At 40.3% G+C, this 17,544-nt stretch overlaps 1 protein-coding gene across 3 annotated transcripts in view; it reads right to left on the reverse strand.

Annotated features, from left to right (window-relative positions):
- The window catches only part of hdac4 (histone deacetylase 4), a 120,074-nt gene that overhangs the window by 68,126 nt on the left and 34,404 nt on the right, over positions 1–17,544 (reverse strand). For 2 of the 3 annotated variants that reach the window (XM_005450443.4, XM_019353109.2), the window contains one exon: positions 3,041–3,103. The exons of the other annotated variant lie outside the window; for it this stretch is intronic. In XM_005450443.4, coding sequence (XP_005450500.1) covers positions 3,041–3,103 — 63 coding nt within the window. The remainder of the gene's footprint in view (positions 1–3,040; positions 3,104–17,544) is intronic. 3 annotated transcript variants of the gene reach the window in all.

The raw sequence follows: 17,544 nt of genomic DNA on the forward strand, positions 1-17,544 counted from the left end.
GAAAAAAAAAATGCTGCCTTTAAGAAACTACTTTCACTTCTTTCATATGACTTAGGGTTAGTTTCTTTTCTCCATTTTTGTGAATGTCAATGTATCATTACGCAGTGATGTGATTTTGTGTATAACAGAGGTTTAACCCCCATTGGTCCTATCCACCACATGAGAAAGGGGTCAAAGGTTAATCCCTGCTTGTCACTATTAGGAGAGAACTCAGGCTACAGTGGAACTAACACTTTCGACAAATCTCAGACTTACAGTACATTATGAAGTTTCACATTTACTTCCCCTTTCAGTATGCTCACTCGCCCACACATTCATATTCTTTCTGTTTCGCTCTCTCATTAGGGAGTCAGTTAAAGACTTGTAAATGTCAATATCATTAAGTTAATTTCTCTCCATATTATAGATACCAGCTCAACAAAGGCAGGCATCTAGCCCAAAGTTAACCAAGGAGTAGAGCAGGAGGGGATAAAGTGTGTTGGTCTAATGGGGTATAATTTTGTACATGCATTATATTATGCTCCAAGCTCTAATAAACGCATAATTACACCAAAGCTTTCAAGCAGACATCAAATTTTATGGAAAACTAAAACTTTCTAAATTTACAGCTTTGCTAAGAAAGTCTAAAAACACTCTACTTCAATTTCATTCATAAAGTAGGGATTTTCATATTTTTTATACTTAATTGAAAACTAAAATGAAACTTGAAAGCCTCTGAGAGCCACTTGTTGTTTTGGTTTTATTAAATACATGGATGTAGGCAGTCGGTCGAGTTGTTTTCGTGTCTCCCGGACTGACTCATTGCTGCTGAGATCAAAGCAGAGGCCTTACAATCCGGAGGATTCATGGTTCCTCTTGTCACTGAAGTTAGTCCTTTACAATCACTCTCACACTTTGTATTTGGCACCAGGAAGCTTTCCGCCTCATAGTACTGCGGGATGGATACCAATCTAAAGATCACGAATGCCTAAAACTTCTGCACCATTGTCTATGTGCATGCGTCTGTCTGTGTGTTTATGCCATTACGTGGGTCACCACTGCAGGCAATGAAACATACTATTAGCAGACTACAGCTCCGAGCCTTGGCACCCATATCTGTGACATCACTGCTGCATCAGCATTTCGTCCTGCCACATGGGACAAACATACCGCTTGTGGGTTGATGACATGCTTATGTGGCGCGCTCATCCTACGTTCCTGTCAACAAGAAGATGAAGTTCCAACCAAATTTGCTTGTGCCACGTGCACTTTCACGTAAATGCACGTGAAGTGACACACGCAGAGCGAATTCTAAACGGAGTCGGTCACTGAATAGCACATTGTCATGTACTAAAAACAACACGCAACGTCAGCTAGTGGAAAAGATTGCATGGCTGGGCCTAAATGATAAGTTCCCTCATAATCAGACACTGACAGGGTGTACTCTTAAGCCATATATTAGCAAGAGAAACCTGATCACCAAATCCCCCTCTGAGCATTAATGTTCTATAACCACCTGTGGTGTACACGACCCAAAGACAAGACTGGATCAATTGTTCAGCTCTCAGTAAACACATGAAAGATGTACACCACTAAATTAATTGTACTAGATAACCTCTTCAACTGCTCATTATCCAAGTATCAGGTAATCACATGGCAGAAACTCAGCGCATGTGCACATGCAGACACTGTCAACATGACCTGCTGAAGTTCAAACAGAGAAACAGAATGGAGAGGAGAAAAGTGATTTAATTTACTTTGAACGTGGCATGGTTGTTGGTGCCAGAAAAGCTGGTCTGAGTGTTTCAGAAACTGCTGATCTGCTGGGATTTTCCCCACATAACCATCTCTACGATGATCCAACACAGAGAAATATCCAGTTAGCAGCAGTTCTCTGGGTGAAAATGCCCCGTGAGATCTGAGGAGATTATCCAGACTGTTTTGAGCTGATAGGAAAGCAACAGGAACTCAAATAACCACTCGTTACAACCAAGGTACGCAGAAGAGCATCTCTGAACGCACAAAACGTCCAGCCTTGAAGCAGATGAGCTGTAGCGTCAGAACACCACACCGTGATGGTTTTGAAAGAGGAGTGAAAGAAGCCATCTTTGTCCACTGTGAACAACCCTCTTTGAACAGAAGCGGTGGCTTACGACACCAACTGTATGCCATCTATAATCCAGTTTTGAGTTCCCCTCCCAGACCCCTTAACACATCCTTGGCCATTTGACCTCAGGAAATCACATCACAGGTTGGGGCTTTGCTGATTGTGACCTACACCTGTGTGACTAGGTAGAGGATCATTAGGGGGTCCAATGTCCCTTTGGGGGGACACTCCCATAGGGCTTAAATCTGGGACTCTGCACCATACAACAACAAACAACCTTTATTTGTCACATACACAATCATACAACACTGTAGTGAAATGCTTGTGTCCGAGCTGCAGACAGGCTGCAGACATAGCCGCGCCATTCCAGAGCTTTTTTTGTTTGTTTGTTTGTTTTTGTTTTGTTTTTTTTAGCATGGGGGTTGTAGCCAGGACCCTTACTTGATACTGACTCCTGCTCCAAAGGTGTGTAGTCTTACCACTACACTATACAGCTGCTTTGACCTAAGAACTGAAGAAGCTTCTTGATGAGAGGTGAAACGTCTTCTAGCAACTTAAAGAAGTCCAGACGTTTTTCTTTCCAAGCTCCTTAGACTACGATGACCTGGATGATTGAGAACCTTAACAGACATACCACACCGTGAGCTACCCCTGCCAACTAAGAACAGGAAACTGATGCTAAGGTGGATCCAGCGTGCCCTGGATCAACGGTTCAAATGTGGCGTAATGAATTTCGGGGATATTTTCCCAGCAAACTTTTTGGCCCCTTATTACCATTTGAGAGCTCCGTTTAAATGTCATCGACTACCCGAGTATCATTTCTGACCAACTTGTAAAAACCTGTAATAAAAATTTGTACGGTGCATCCAAACAATGACAAGACTGATCCAAGCCATCAACACCAATCCAAATATAGTTCACAGACATGCAGTTACACAGACAAATAAGCCCTACCAAAATGGTTGTGTGCCGCTGGTTTAATAAGTTCCAGAGGCTTCTCCGTGCTGGTTAATCCACCTGTCAGAGAGAAGGAAAAGTTAGGCTAAATATGGTCTTTAATGTGGCAACAAAATTAGCTTTAAAATAGAATTCAAAATTAATTCTCAGTTTTGCATGGACTATGCAGGACTGGATTAAGTTAAGTAGGATTAATTTCAGTCATCTTTGCAAGCCCTCATTAGTGAGAGTATTAATATTTATATTGGGATGCTTATGAAATTAGCATTAGTGAAATCTGAGTAGAAAAGTACAGAAGATGACTTAAAAAGGGAAAAAAAAACATTCACAAGCACAATGTCAAAGTCTCTTCTTAAATGGATCAGACTCCAGGCTTTCTTAATCTGGTTTCACTGCTACAGATATCTGCTCAAAAGAAGGCCTGCTGTACTTATGACTGTACTTATCAATATGTCAGGAGATTTTAACAATGTTTCCGGCTTCTTTTAGAAATCCAAACTGCTTGATGTAGTACAGAAAGCTGGAAGTCCAGAACTAGACTTAAGCCTTGTCCATTACACATGCACTCCATGTCAGGCCCCCATCGTATGATGGAGTGTATGTGTAGTTATTTGCTGCATGTGATAATAAAACAAGTAGCAAGTGATTCAGTCATGGACCAGCCTTTAAAAAAATGTAATAAAGAAGAATTCAGTAATTTCCAAAACTCTACATTTAATTGGAAACTAATTGGAAGACAACAGCTGCTGAAACTGAGGACTGGATCTGTGCAACAGCTTTCAAAACACATGAGACACAATGAACGCATTTGAGATTTGAAAAGAAGATTTTCTGGTTTTTAAAGAGCTTTCCCCCCACCTCCACTCTTGTCTGGATTTCAGCTGCTCAACAATTTACAGCTTACTTTGTTTCTAATTTACTTCTACTTTATAGTTTCAGGAAGTACCAAGGATGGCGGTCCTTTAAGAAACCTGCTCAGTTTCTTAAAGATCTAAAAGTTTTCAATGTGTAAGTTTCGCACCCAGAAACTTTCTTTTTGTGTAGAATGAGGTTTGGTATCATCTTGCTGAAATAATAAAATCTTCCCCAGAAAAGAGATTTATAGGTGTCAGTATATTTCTCCACATCCTTTATATAAACATTAAGCATTAAAGGTGCCGTCACAGATGTGCGAGTTACTCAGACCATACACACTAATGTAGTCCTGATATCATTTTCCCCCCTTTAGCCTGGATAATATAGCGCACATTACATTCAGTTTATTTACATTTTACACATATCCCTTTAAAAAAAAAAGACCCAGTTTTTTTCCTGTATTTCCATTCTTACTGCTGCTAACATATATTTTTAAATTGTATTTATTATCAACTTTTTTTAATTTGCTCATGAGGCCTAGACTTTGCGCTACTATCAGGTGTTAAGACCTTGAAAAAAGAAGATTATACATGTACTGTAGTTACAGCAAGAGCAGTGTGGTCAAGAAGTGTGGGGATTTTTCATGCAGTGTGTGGGAGTGGGGTTCTAGTATGCTGGGCTTATAATGAAATAGTGAAAGTGAAGCAGTGCCGACTCTCAGCTTTCACTTCAGTGTATGTAGTGAATTGTATACCTTTTGTTCACTGTTGTTAGAGGCAAGTTAAACAAACTTATATCAAGCAAACATCACGTGTAATCTTCCATTATTCATAACAGCCTTCCGACATTTATTAACAGATATTCGAGCTCTTCTTCCGTGCACTGCAGCCTTGTTTGGTCCCAAGACTCTTATTTAGCAAGTGATTCATAATAACAGTCACACTGGCATTAACTGACAACAGTGCTATGTTTTATTTCATGACTAAGTTATATGAGTTCAGTACAGGGATGTGATCACCAACACTTACTGACTGTACAGGACACACAGAGCTATAATTAGCCTGCTGGACTGAATTTTAAGAAGGCAGCTAATATACATTTTAGAGCGTTTCCAAGGTTACCTCAATGAAAAAATTTCAGCTTTTGGGCGACACCATCAAACGGCAAACGGTTTTTGCTTGCTTTTACAAACTGTCACTCTGGTGCTCTGTGGTCTTGAATTCAAGCTCTTGTGCTGAATACAAGTTTGCTGCCATATTTCTGCTCAGCTTCGTTCAGCCTACATTAGTTTATCCTTAAGACTGGCAGCTGGTATGCATGGTGGGGTCAGTAATCCTGCAATTATCACCACTTTTGGGAAGCAAACTCTTAGAATGTAGTAAATATCTAACTTTATCTATACTCAGTGGGTGCGAGCACAAACACAGCAGGCTGTCAGAGTTAAAAATGTGTGCCAGACGAGCAAAAACCGCCGAAAATTGACACACGATATAAAATCGCCAATGCTTAGCAAATTTAAAAAGCAAATAGTAAGTGTGGATGCAAATCACAATATCAAAAAAATGTTCATCGTTTTTTTGAATCAGTGGAGACAGACATGCGGAAAGAAAAGAGAAAGTGTGGAAGAAAAGAAAAATGTGAAAGGCGACCATGTGCTGTGGCCACATGATCGAGCAGCAGTACATGACATACCCACAACTACTATGGATTTTGTTTTTCTGGGTTGCTAGGCACTATTTTGAGCCTAAGCAGACTGTCCTATGACTAATACATGATGAAGGGAGGGACTGAATTAAATATTCATATCACACATACAAACACAGTAAATGCATTTCTTGAATTCCTGGGCAACGCCTGCCTCCTTTGTGTGTTTAACAGAACATATTGAAAAAGCAAAGATACAAAACTGAAGAGAAGCTTTGAATAGACAGAGTACTATAAGAAAGCTGTGTGTGTGTGTGTGTGTGTGTGTGTGTGTGTGTGTGTGTGTGTGTGTGTGTGTGTGTGTGTGTGTCAGTAGGGTGTCAGTGGCAGATGGCAGAAAGATGACACCAGAGCTTGATGGGCAAGAGACAGGCCAATCAATCCCACACTTAAACACACACAAAGGAAGATTTGAACGTGTGAGTGACTGTTCTATATCTTCCCTCTGTTACGCTAAATTCCATCACCTCATTTTAACTTCTTTGCCTTTGGCCTCATGGAAACTCTTTCTATGACTTGCTCTTTAATATATGCAGAGATATGTATAACTGCCTGATTTTAGCCTGAAAAAAGAAGACATGGGGTGGTGCTTTAAGATTGGGAGACAAAGTGGCCGCTGTGCATGACAATTAATGTCTACTTTTACCTTGTATAGTGTGTCGTAATGGGGGGGAAACCTATGCTGCAAGATTTTATGCCTCTACAATTACTTTATCTGCCACAATGATCATCAACACAAATGCTGTTTACCTTCAGTTTTTATTGTGTCTTACTCAGAGCAGTTTTACAGCAGTAGATTTTAATGTGTGACTGGAGGAAGTGGAGGAGGAAGACAAATATAAGGCTCAGAAATGTGTGTAATTATCTGCATGTGCAGAGGAAATGTATTTCGCGGAAACCAACCAGCTTCATTGGGTTGTCGACTATGACCGTTATGACCTTTTAACGCCTGAGCAGGAAGACGGGTCAAGAGCTTTCTGCCATAACACGCAGTGATGAGAGAAGGTCTCCATGGGAACCAGAACAAACAAATAGGCAGAAAGAGAGAACGTGTTGTTTTAAACCTGGTGTTTGTAATACTCGTGGCACTGCCCCTAAATAGCCTGAATATCTTGGCTCAACAAGCGGTCACAGTGCTTGTTGTTAATGCATTTTCCAGCACATAAACAGTCCCAGAAAGACAAATGACAAAGTGTTGTGCAGAAATTGATAAAAGCCTAAAGTAAACATGACATAGGAACACTTGAGGAAGGTTAGTATTGTTAATGAGATTATGGGTTGGAACAAAAAAAAAAAAAAAAGCAGTAAGTAAATCTTCATTTGAGTCATCTCCTGTTCTTTACATTCTTATTTAGGTTGTGTGTGTTAAATTATATTGCTCATTTTCTTAGAACAGGCACATCCACGAAGCACAGGATAAACAGTGTTTCTGGAAAAATGTGTGACAGCAATGATGTTGCCAAAGTTTAATTTAACCATCATTTTAAAAAACATTTAAAACACAGTTGAAGAATTACACATGTAGGGATAAACTCAAGCGATGACTCAAGCGATGAATTGAGGTTGGATTGTTGGTATGACAAAACAGGCTATTTGAGGACATTTCCTGTTATCAGGAAATTAGCAGTAAATCAAAATAATCAACAAACAGACTGACAATAAACCTCAGATCTTAACTGGGCAATCGGACTGAATCACCATTATATCAGTTTATAGCTTTCATTGTTTAAAAGGCCATTAGCAAGTCCAGTTTTTCCTTTTGCATACATGATTATTAGCCCTGCACAACAAGTAATGAATCACATTACATTAAAGCACTGATTGGTAGCAAGAAGATAAGAGATTACTTTCTTGTATCGAGCAAAGCACACCAAACTATGTTTTAGGTGTCATGTTAGGTAGAAGCTGCAAACGCACTTTCAAGACCACCTTCATCTGACAATGAATGTATTACAGATATGCTTTCAAATTCTGTCTTGCCCTCTGATGTCCCTTAGACACAAAAATTGGAAAGCCAATGTTCTAGCTAACCAGGTCTAATATGTCCTACTTTGCTCCTGATTTACTTTCTCCTAAGGCCAGCATTAATCAACCGAGTACCTATATCGAGTCCATTGGAGAAGATACCACGAGCTACCTGCAAAATTTCCTGCAAAGCCCTTGAATTCATTATAAGGAGGGCACTTATCCATACTGTCCAAATAACGCATCAGTTGTGTCAGAGTTTTATTGAACAGTTGTCCTCTCTACAGTACAACTATTATCTGCATTTACGGTGGTGAAAAGAGCTAAAGTTCAAGAGAGACGAGGCAAAGAGGTTCACCACCACTCACAGCTCATTCTGTGGTCCGAGCTCTGGCTCAGCTGCTGAACAAATGGGAAGAGGAGCACTTGAAATGCCTTAATTATTTATTTTGTTATGACACATTTTGCATCATCAGTATTTAGAGGATGTGCTCGTTGTGCAGCATAATGCACAAAGCGTTATCAAAGTAAGTAATGTCCTGCGGGGTGTTAATGCTGTGCAGAAGTTATATGTGTTATGTGTATGTAATGGATATTTTAATGTGCTGACCTGTGACCTTTGCCATATGCATGCCTCCTAGCAAAGATTGAGCATACTCCTCAGAGACAAGTAGGAATACAGAGTGCATACGGTATGTAAAAATAAATCTGAAATAAAATTTTAAAAAAAAAATACATGTATGCCCGTAAGCTGAGGCAGGAGAATGATTTGCTGTCTTTCCTTATGTCATATTCCTTTTGTAAAAGCCTAACAGCCTTCCTTGTGGACAGACATACGTGATCACCACATGGAAAAGGAAGAGGAGGAGTGCCAAGTTACCGATGGCTGGCAGAACGACAAGTTGGCTCCAAGGCCAACAGGAAGCAGGAGTGCCTGGTTCAGTGGATACACACCCGGTGTACTAAGCTAAGGGGAGAGCCCTTCCACAGCGTAATAAGAGACGCACAAAGAATACATGAACATTCATAAGAACACATAAGACAATGTGATGACATTTACACACCCAGCTCGCACACACCTTTCCTCCCGCTAGACCGAAGGTGCCAAAACTGCCTTGTTAATGGCCGCTTCCCTGCACCATTACCATACAGCCAACCTGTCTAGTCCACTACAACTCAGTCTGGTGTATTCTGAGCCCTGCCACCCTCTACTCTGCCAACTATGCCATTCTGTCTGCCGAGGCTCCACCAAAACTGCCCTTCTGCTACAACCAAACTCCGAGCCAGTCCGAGACGGTGCCAGCAACGCCAACCTGTCATCGCCACTCTAAACCGCAAGATAATCTGCTGGGAAGCCAACATATGAGGAGACTCAATCCAAAATGAGATCTCAATCATGTGACTGAAAAAATGACTTTCCATGGAAACTTGCAGTTTCTGTATTAGGTAAGGAAGCTTCTTTTTTTTCCCCCTTTCCTTGATATAAGTTTTATTTTGGAGATTAGGTTATAGCATATGTGAAGCAGTCTCCAGCTAAAGGGTTTTATCCATTGTTTGCTCATACTGTCTAAAATGACCTGTATAATTAAAGAGTCACAGGACAGGTCAAACCAACATGACTCCTGAGCTTAACAAGTCACCAGCTGTAGAATCAGCCATTTCTGTGTGGAAAAAAACCCTTCTCCTCACATACAAGGTCTTGATTAATCAGGCCCCATATTATCTTAATATAGTACCATATCTCCCCATTAGACTTCAGTTTTCAGGCTCCTCTTCTGTGGAACCAGCTTCCAGTTTGGATTCAGGAGACAGACACTATCTCTACTTTCAAGATTAGGCTTCAAACTTTCCTTTTTGCTAAAGCATATAGTTAGGGCTGGACCAGGTGACCCTGAATCCTCCCTTAGTTATGCTGCAATAGGTGTAGGCTGCTGGGGGATTCCCATGATGCACTGGGCGTTTCTTCTTCACTCACTATGTATTCATACACCTCTCTTTATTCAATCATCAGTTATTATTAATATCTGGCTCTCTTCCACTGTGCGTCTTTTGTCCCGTCTCCATCCCATCACCACCAGCCGGTCGCAGTAGATGGCCGTCTCTCCCTGAGCCTGTTTCTGCCAAAGTTTAGCCTCAATAAGATATTATTACCACTGAAGACTACGTTAACTAAGACAAAGAGAAAAATTTTGTACAAACATATCGCATTCTAATAAAAGTTCACAGTCTATAAATGAAAGCTGGACAGATTAATCACTCACACTGATACAGACTTTTGTATATAATAACAGATAAATCAACAAACCTACTGGAACTTTCTAGAGACTGACTTCTACATTATTCATTCATGCTTTAACATTTAGCAGTGCACAGAACAGCAAATCCTTGTATTGCCTGTTGAATCCATGTATGTGCAGGCTAAACCCATGAAAAACTTCTCACCACTGCAATGCTGCAAACCACTTGTTGGTGTTGTGGCCATGTTTACCAACTACTCAGCCCTTCCTCTGGGCATTTTAAACCTACGAGACAAACCACAGCCTTTGACTTTATTTTTACTGCCGAGCCTTTTTACATTTGTCTGACTGCGCTCACATGTGTGTACTGTTATACATTTGTGTGGCTTGGCTGCTATTAAACAACATAATTTAGGTATTTATAGTACACACAATATGCATTTATGTGTATGTACTACAATCAAGTTAAGACCTAAATACTAGCTTCCAAGGCCAAAGTATATTTACTTGTTAAACAGAAGAATAACAGAGCTTTTGATATTTATATACAATAGTTAAAAAACCTTATTTTCATCATTGTTTTGTCCAAGTATGCTGCCTTAATTAAGAAGCAATTTTTGCACAGAGGAACAGCTGAACGCTTGTTCTAATATTTTTTTTAAAAACTTATATAGTTTCAGTATGATGTACTGTATACTCCTATTTTCATTGCAACTGTTAAGCTGTCAACTGCCTTAAAACCCCCACAGAAAGAAAGCCAGCTTCTCAAATTCATTAAGAGAAAGATTTGTGGTAAAATGCAGCAGCGACACAGCTGAAAACACACAGAAAGAAGTGATCTGTGTATTTGTGCGAGGCCTGCTTTCCTGTAAAGATGCTGCCTGGAAAAGAGGTTCATTACTACACATGTTTTTGTGCCATCAACAATGACAAAGAGCATCGGTGACACTTGGGCCCATGTTTCTCATTAAATTTTAAGTGCAACTCATCACAAAGACTCAGTGCTCAGTGAAACAGGAGCTGCGTACACATTTAACCAAGAGCACATGTGAGCATGCAGATATCCTCACCAGGATATTTGTAGTTAAAAAAGTAACAATTTGGATTTTAGGTCAAACGGTCTGGTCCAATCTACCACTCTTACTGTGTCTCACTCACTCACTCACTCACTCACACACACACACACACACACACACACACACACACACACACACACACACACACACACACACACACACACACACACACACACACACACACACACACACACACACACACACACACACACACACACACACACACACACACACACACACACACACACACCAACTATCCACAAACAGAGTCCATGTGGGCTTACAGGAGGCAGGCAACATGAAGTAAGTTCACTGAGAGACAGCAGATTCCCATGACATGTAAGACTGGCGCTGTGTGCACATGTTCGAGAAAGGCCTGAAAGAGGAATTTAAAAAAGAGAGAGCGACATCTGTCCAGGATTGAAGGGGTCACTGGGAAGAGAGAAGGACCTTTGTGTTAGTAAGAGCATTACAACATGTGCATGTCACTCGGCAGAGTCGACATTAGTTCATAAAGGTTGTAAAATATACAGATGTGGAGGAAAGAGTGCCGACTCCAACAAAATAGATCATTGCTGCTGAATTTTAAGTAAAAAGAAGTCAATACAGTCCTACAGACACATAAAAAAGTGTTAATACATGTTTTTTCTTTCATTAAAGCAGTTACACTTCAAATAGTCTGCATTCATCTTATACTCTGCATTATACTGTGCTCAGTCCATCCACTATCTGAAACAAACTATTTGAGCTCCTTCCTTTAAGGCGATGTTTTGCTGGTTTGCTGCTCCTCACGAGCAGAAAATCTAAACTAGGTGGGGCTTCTGTGAGCTCTGCAGTCTGAGCTGCGCCCGAGCTGACCTTATTAAGACGATCCCCTCTCCATGACATCATACAGACCCCAAGATTGTTTCTGACAGATTTTTCCCAGAGTGCTTATTCATATTTAATATGAATGATGATTTTAAACACAGCATTCGTACATTAATTTACTTTGCACACAGACGCTAAATTATTTCACACTAAACTAAACTGATTAGCCCGTCTGAGTTTAATAATCTGTTTTGCATCCTTTCTGCTGGACAACAGCCTGTGGTCATTTGTTGTAGTTTTCAACAAGTCTCACACTCGTCTCCTGAGCAACCCCAACCCATCAACCCGTTGATCTTTGGCAAACCTCTCAAGATTTAATGGTATTCTGGCCTTGGTCTTCAATTCACCCTTCAGATAATCCAAAATGCAGCGCTCTGTGCAGGCCCGTCAGTACTTTGGTCTCCTGGAGGTTGTTCTTCACCAGGACTGACGCACGTTTTGGGTTGTTGTGGTGTTTGAAGACCAAGGGAGAACACAGATACAGTTTTGATGCCGACTGCTTGAGTTTTTCTTTCTGAATCTTCACGTCTTCCTTTCTTTACGATTTCTTCGACCTTGCTGAGACTCCCAGTTGCAGACACATAACACTCCCACCACTGTCAGTCTGGCTTAATGTGTCTCTTCTGCGGAAATTTAGCTTGTCTTGGTCTGCGGCCTCGCAGTCCGTCCCCGTGCAGGGTTTTGATTCTAATGTGACTGTCTTCTTTGAGTCTAAAATTTCTACAATTTACAACTTGGCTAAGCCTTCCTGAGTGTCTTAGGAGTCCTTGTGGGGTCTTTAAACATGTCTAGCAGAGTCGATCTTTGAAACCTTTGCTTCCTCCTTCTGCCAGACTTGTTCTGTACTGAATGGCTCTCTTTGAATTTCCCGATAATACTCCTCAGTCCAGTTCTTTCCACTTTGGAAACTCTGTGATAACTTTGTATATTCATCTTCTGCTTGTGAACATCAACAATTCTTTTTTCTGTTTTTGGCATGATGCTTTAACAGTGACAGCTCAAATCTCTGCTGAAATATTTATACTTTGTGTAAACTCGAAGATAATTTTTGAAATAATTTTATCTTCCTCTGTGTGACAGAAAATATAGAAACAAGGAAACATATAAGAAATCCACTTTAACTAAAAAAAAGTAAACATTAAAAAAGAAAATATATATACTGCTGTTATAGCGTGCTATCATCAGGGAGGCTATATCATTCACCTCAATTCCATTTTATTTATACTGCACCAAATCACAACAACAGTCACCTCAAGGCGCTTTATATTGTAACGTAGACCCTACAAGAAGGGGCGGCCATCTGTTGGGGTAAGGAGAGGAAGACAAGACAAAAGACGCTGTTAAAGAGAACCAGAGATTAAAAACAAGTATGATTCAGTGCAGAGAGATCTATTAACACATAGTGAGTGAAGAAGAAACACCCAGTGCATCATGGGAATCCCCCAGCAGCCTACACCTATTGCAGCATAACTAAGGGAGGATTCAGGGTCACCTGGTCCAGCCCTAACTATATGCTTTAGCAAAAAGGAAAGTTTGAAGCCTAATCTTGAAAGTAGAGATAGTGTCTGTCTCCTGAATCCAAACTGGAAGCTGTTTCCACAGAAGAGGGGCCTGAAAACTGAAGGCTCTGCCTCCCATTCTACTTTTAAATACTCTAGGAACAACAAGTAGGCCTGCAGTGTGAGAGCGAAGTGCTCTAATAGGGTGATATGGTACTACAAGGTCATTAAGATAAGATGGGGCCTGATTATTTAAGACCTTGTATGTGAGGAGCAGGATTTTGAATTCAATTCTGGATTTAACAGGAAGCCAATGAAGGGAAGCCAAAACAGGAGAAATCTGCTCTCTCTTTCTCGTCCCTGTCAGGACTATGGCTGCAGCAGTTTAGATCAGCTAAAAGTTTTGCAGGGAGTTTTTAGGACTTCCTGATAATAATGAATTACAGTAGTCCAGCCTAGAAGTAATGAAGGCATGAACTAGTTTTTCAGCATCACTCTGAGACAGGATATTTCTAATTTTAGAGATATTGCGTCATTGCCATGCGTGCTCCAAGCTGCGCCAACAAGAAAGAAGGTAAACTGTTTTAATCTGCAGTACCTTGCTGATATTTGTCTAAAATGTTATAAGCAGCTTTGTGGCTATTCCACTTGATTTCAAAACACGTTTGTGCTTTATTAGCCTTGAGAGCCACAAAGGACTAAGAGCAGGAAATTCAAAGGATGTAACACTGAGAGAAATCCCAAGGTTTCATCACAACTCTACACAGTACCACGTTTACCCTCTAACCTCAACTCATTTGTCATACCATTCTATTGTGAAAGGGACAAATGACTTTTTCTTACAGTAAGGACAATAGAGGCTTGATAAGTTCTCCTACGTTAAATGCAGGCACCACCAGTTTAAAATGCAGGACTGAAGCCACCATGATGAAGACAAAAGAGTGAGACGAACGGAGACCCGTCATGACAAGCTAGCTACACCACCAGGCTGTAAACCACTGGAGTTAATTGCACCTTTTGTGTCTCAGAGTTTGTTTTTACAAGAACTGTATTCACTCTGTGTGTTGATGCCGGGAATATGGGTGTGATTCTCAGCATGTAAAGTCATGTTGACTCCTGTTGATTTTGTGTGTATGCTGCCGAGACCTGTTATTAGTCTCTCTATAGGCTGTGTGTTTACATATGTAGATATAGTGAAAGTCAATAGCATGCCCCTGATTCTCTTTACATTATGTTAATAGGTAAACTTAAAACACACCCAATCTTTAACGCTGGTTAAAAAGCTGGAGGGGATTTTTTCCCCCTTATCCTGTATCATCATTTACCTTTTTAGGCCTATAATAACCCGCAAGTTACTGAACCTGGAAACATCCAGGACATCTGGACGGCCAAAATTCTACCCTGCTGTAGTTTTTACCTAATGTGGTATCACAGATACTGCATTCACATTAGACTGTGAATGATTTTTATTTGTCTCAGCACTACAAGCTCAGCTCACAGTTAGTACCTAGGACCTTAGGCCTGATTTAGACCTCTGTGGAGAATCTGTAGAGCCTACGACGCAACCAGCACAAGAGGCTGACGCTGTTGCCAACATTAATGTTTGTGCTGGTGAATTATGTGTTAATTACTGTGTGGTCATGTCGCAGTGTTTTATGTACAGTGTCAGTCGAGACAAACAAATCGACGCTAGGACTTCTTTCCTTCCCGACTGCCTGCTCTGTGTTGTGGTCAGTTTTTTTGTAGGCAAACAGATTTATCTCTCAAGTTTTTCCACTTCTTTGCACATTCCCTCAAGTCCATTCCAACCGCTGACATTTGTGACATGTTACATTGAAGCTTTGACTATTATTCATCATACTGAGGCTATGATTGTTGTTCTCTCAGTGATAAATTCAAAAACTGTGGCACAAATGTAACCGGAAATGCACACAAGGAATCAATTGTACTCCACAGGCAAATCAGCAGGTTGTGATGTGTAGTTGCACTTACGGGGCCGTGCACGTCAGGTTACAGCTCAGGGTTTCAGAGGGTATTTGTGCTTATTTCATAGCTACTTACTGAAGCATAAGTCTCCAGAGATACTCAAAAACTAACCATTGAGTAGCAGCGAAACTTGGAAAAGAAAAGGAGAATATCCACCTCAAGTAAAAGTTATGCCTTACTGCAGAACCAACACATTTCAAAGGCGCAACTTTGCAGTTTGTGTCACACTCTTCACAGTTTCACTGCTGTTTCAAGGCAAGTCAGCGTCTTCCATACAAACTATGGGCAACTGCTGCAATCTGCTAGCAACCAAAGAAATCACAAGGAGGTTTTTGGTGCAGCACCTTCTAGGGATAATCAGCAACTTCCAGCAACCACTTGCCAACTGGTTGCAGAATACACGCCTTTCCTTAGCAACCAGTGGTTGCTGCGAGACCTGGGGCAAACATGAGAAACCTTTAAGTGCCTGGATGTATCATATCTGGATGTATTGTGGAAGTTACAAATGATTCCCATCTGATCATTTTGCAGCAGCCAAAAACGTTTTTTGTCAAAGAAACACTTTTTGTTTTTTTAAGTATGGATAAATCACTGTAACTATCCTTGTTAATGAAGAAATGCTCCAAGTGTGAGTTTATAAAATTTCTAACTGAACATGATGCACAAACTACATCCTCTGTCATTTCCCTATAAAGTTTTTATCGTAGTGTAGTATTAGGGAAAACATTATTATTCATTCCTGTTACATTTTTGGTCACCTGATGGTTAAAAGCCCAAAACGCTCTCACTTTTACGATTTTGTTTGGTCCCCGATAACCTCTGAGAAACACATTCTCACATCTGGGTTTAATGATCCGAACTTTGATGCTTCTCACATATTGTAAATTACTATATTAATCAGACCTCCAGATGCCTCTCAACTGTTGATGAGCGCAAGTCAAACTCAATTATAAAATGACTGCTAAAAACAATATAATGAGCAAAAAAGGAGTCTAGAAGGCTCGGTCGGATGAGCAACCTTGGTGATGTGATCATTTATTGTTAATCACGATGAAATTTAATTAAGTCATTACGCCTTAATAAATCAAACAACCACAAACTTTGTACAAAACATTCGAAAGCCAATCCAGAATGAACCAAAGAGATGCTAAGAGTGAGATTTCATCTGCTAAATAGGACAGGAGTTAAAAAAACAACTTTAAAATTTAATTTGATTGAAATCATTTAAATTCACTTAGGTTGTAGTTCAATTTGAGGCCAAGTTAAAGCAAAATTAACGAAATTATCAACTTTCATATCCACCAATAAATCCTTTTAACACTTTCATCATAAAAGCAATACAAATACAATTTAAGAAAGGCTTTAAAAGGGAAAAGGGAGTGAGAAAGTGAAAGGAAGAGCAGGAGAAAGTTGAAGAGGAACTGAAATATTGTGATGCAGTAAAGCACACAGGGATGGAGCGAGTGATCCCACTGTCCCATAGCCTCAGGTGCTGTTGGCAACAGCGTAGCGTTATTAGACAGGGTCAGGGGTTAGGGTGACACACTACACATCCTTCAGGAAATGTGTGTGTGTGTGAGCCAGTGAAGTGGTAAGAACCAAACAAATGCCAGCATCATTAAGCGGCCCTGAGACTACAGCTCACAGATGTCACATGATCACACAGGATGCAAAGAAAAATACAAGTCTGTTGCATTATTGGGCTGATGGTGGTGATTAAAAACTAATAATCTTGTCCATTTTCACAAATTGTTCTAAGATAAACCAAAATGTGTCTGATCAGTAGCTCTCCCCTACTAATAAAATGCTTCCTGGGGGAGAAAGGAAAAGCTTCAAAGTCATCCTCCAGTCGATATGCGATCCTCCATAAATCCCCGAGCTTCCTACCGTCTCCATTTTCAGCACAAATCCTCCCTGTGAGTGTGTGAAACCTACTCGCACCTCGCCATCAAACTCCTTTCTCCTAAATCAACTCTCGCCACTCAGCCCATCCCATTCCTCTTTAAACTAAAGCACTATAGTATAACTCTATCAAGGACCCTGAAAAGGGAATCGATTTTAGAGACATCTTGTTCCACTTTTTGCCTCGACTCTGTCGGGCTTTAGCAAAAAATGTGTGATTTCACAGAAGACAAAGAATTACAGCTACGGTAAGATTAAAGTGAATAAAACTTTATAAATGAACTAATGTAATCCTGTAAAAAAAGGATGCACACAGGTCTTTTGTGACTGGTGGAGCATTTAGTGTCCTGCTGCATAATTCATTGACTGTTTAGTAAAGTTTCATACATTTTCTGAAATTTGCAACG

Source organism: Oreochromis niloticus, linkage group LG16 (genome assembly GCF_001858045.2).
Source record: "Oreochromis niloticus isolate F11D_XX linkage group LG16, O_niloticus_UMD_NMBU, whole genome shotgun sequence".
Lineage (NCBI taxonomy): Eukaryota > Metazoa > Chordata > Actinopteri > Cichliformes > Cichlidae > Oreochromis > Oreochromis niloticus.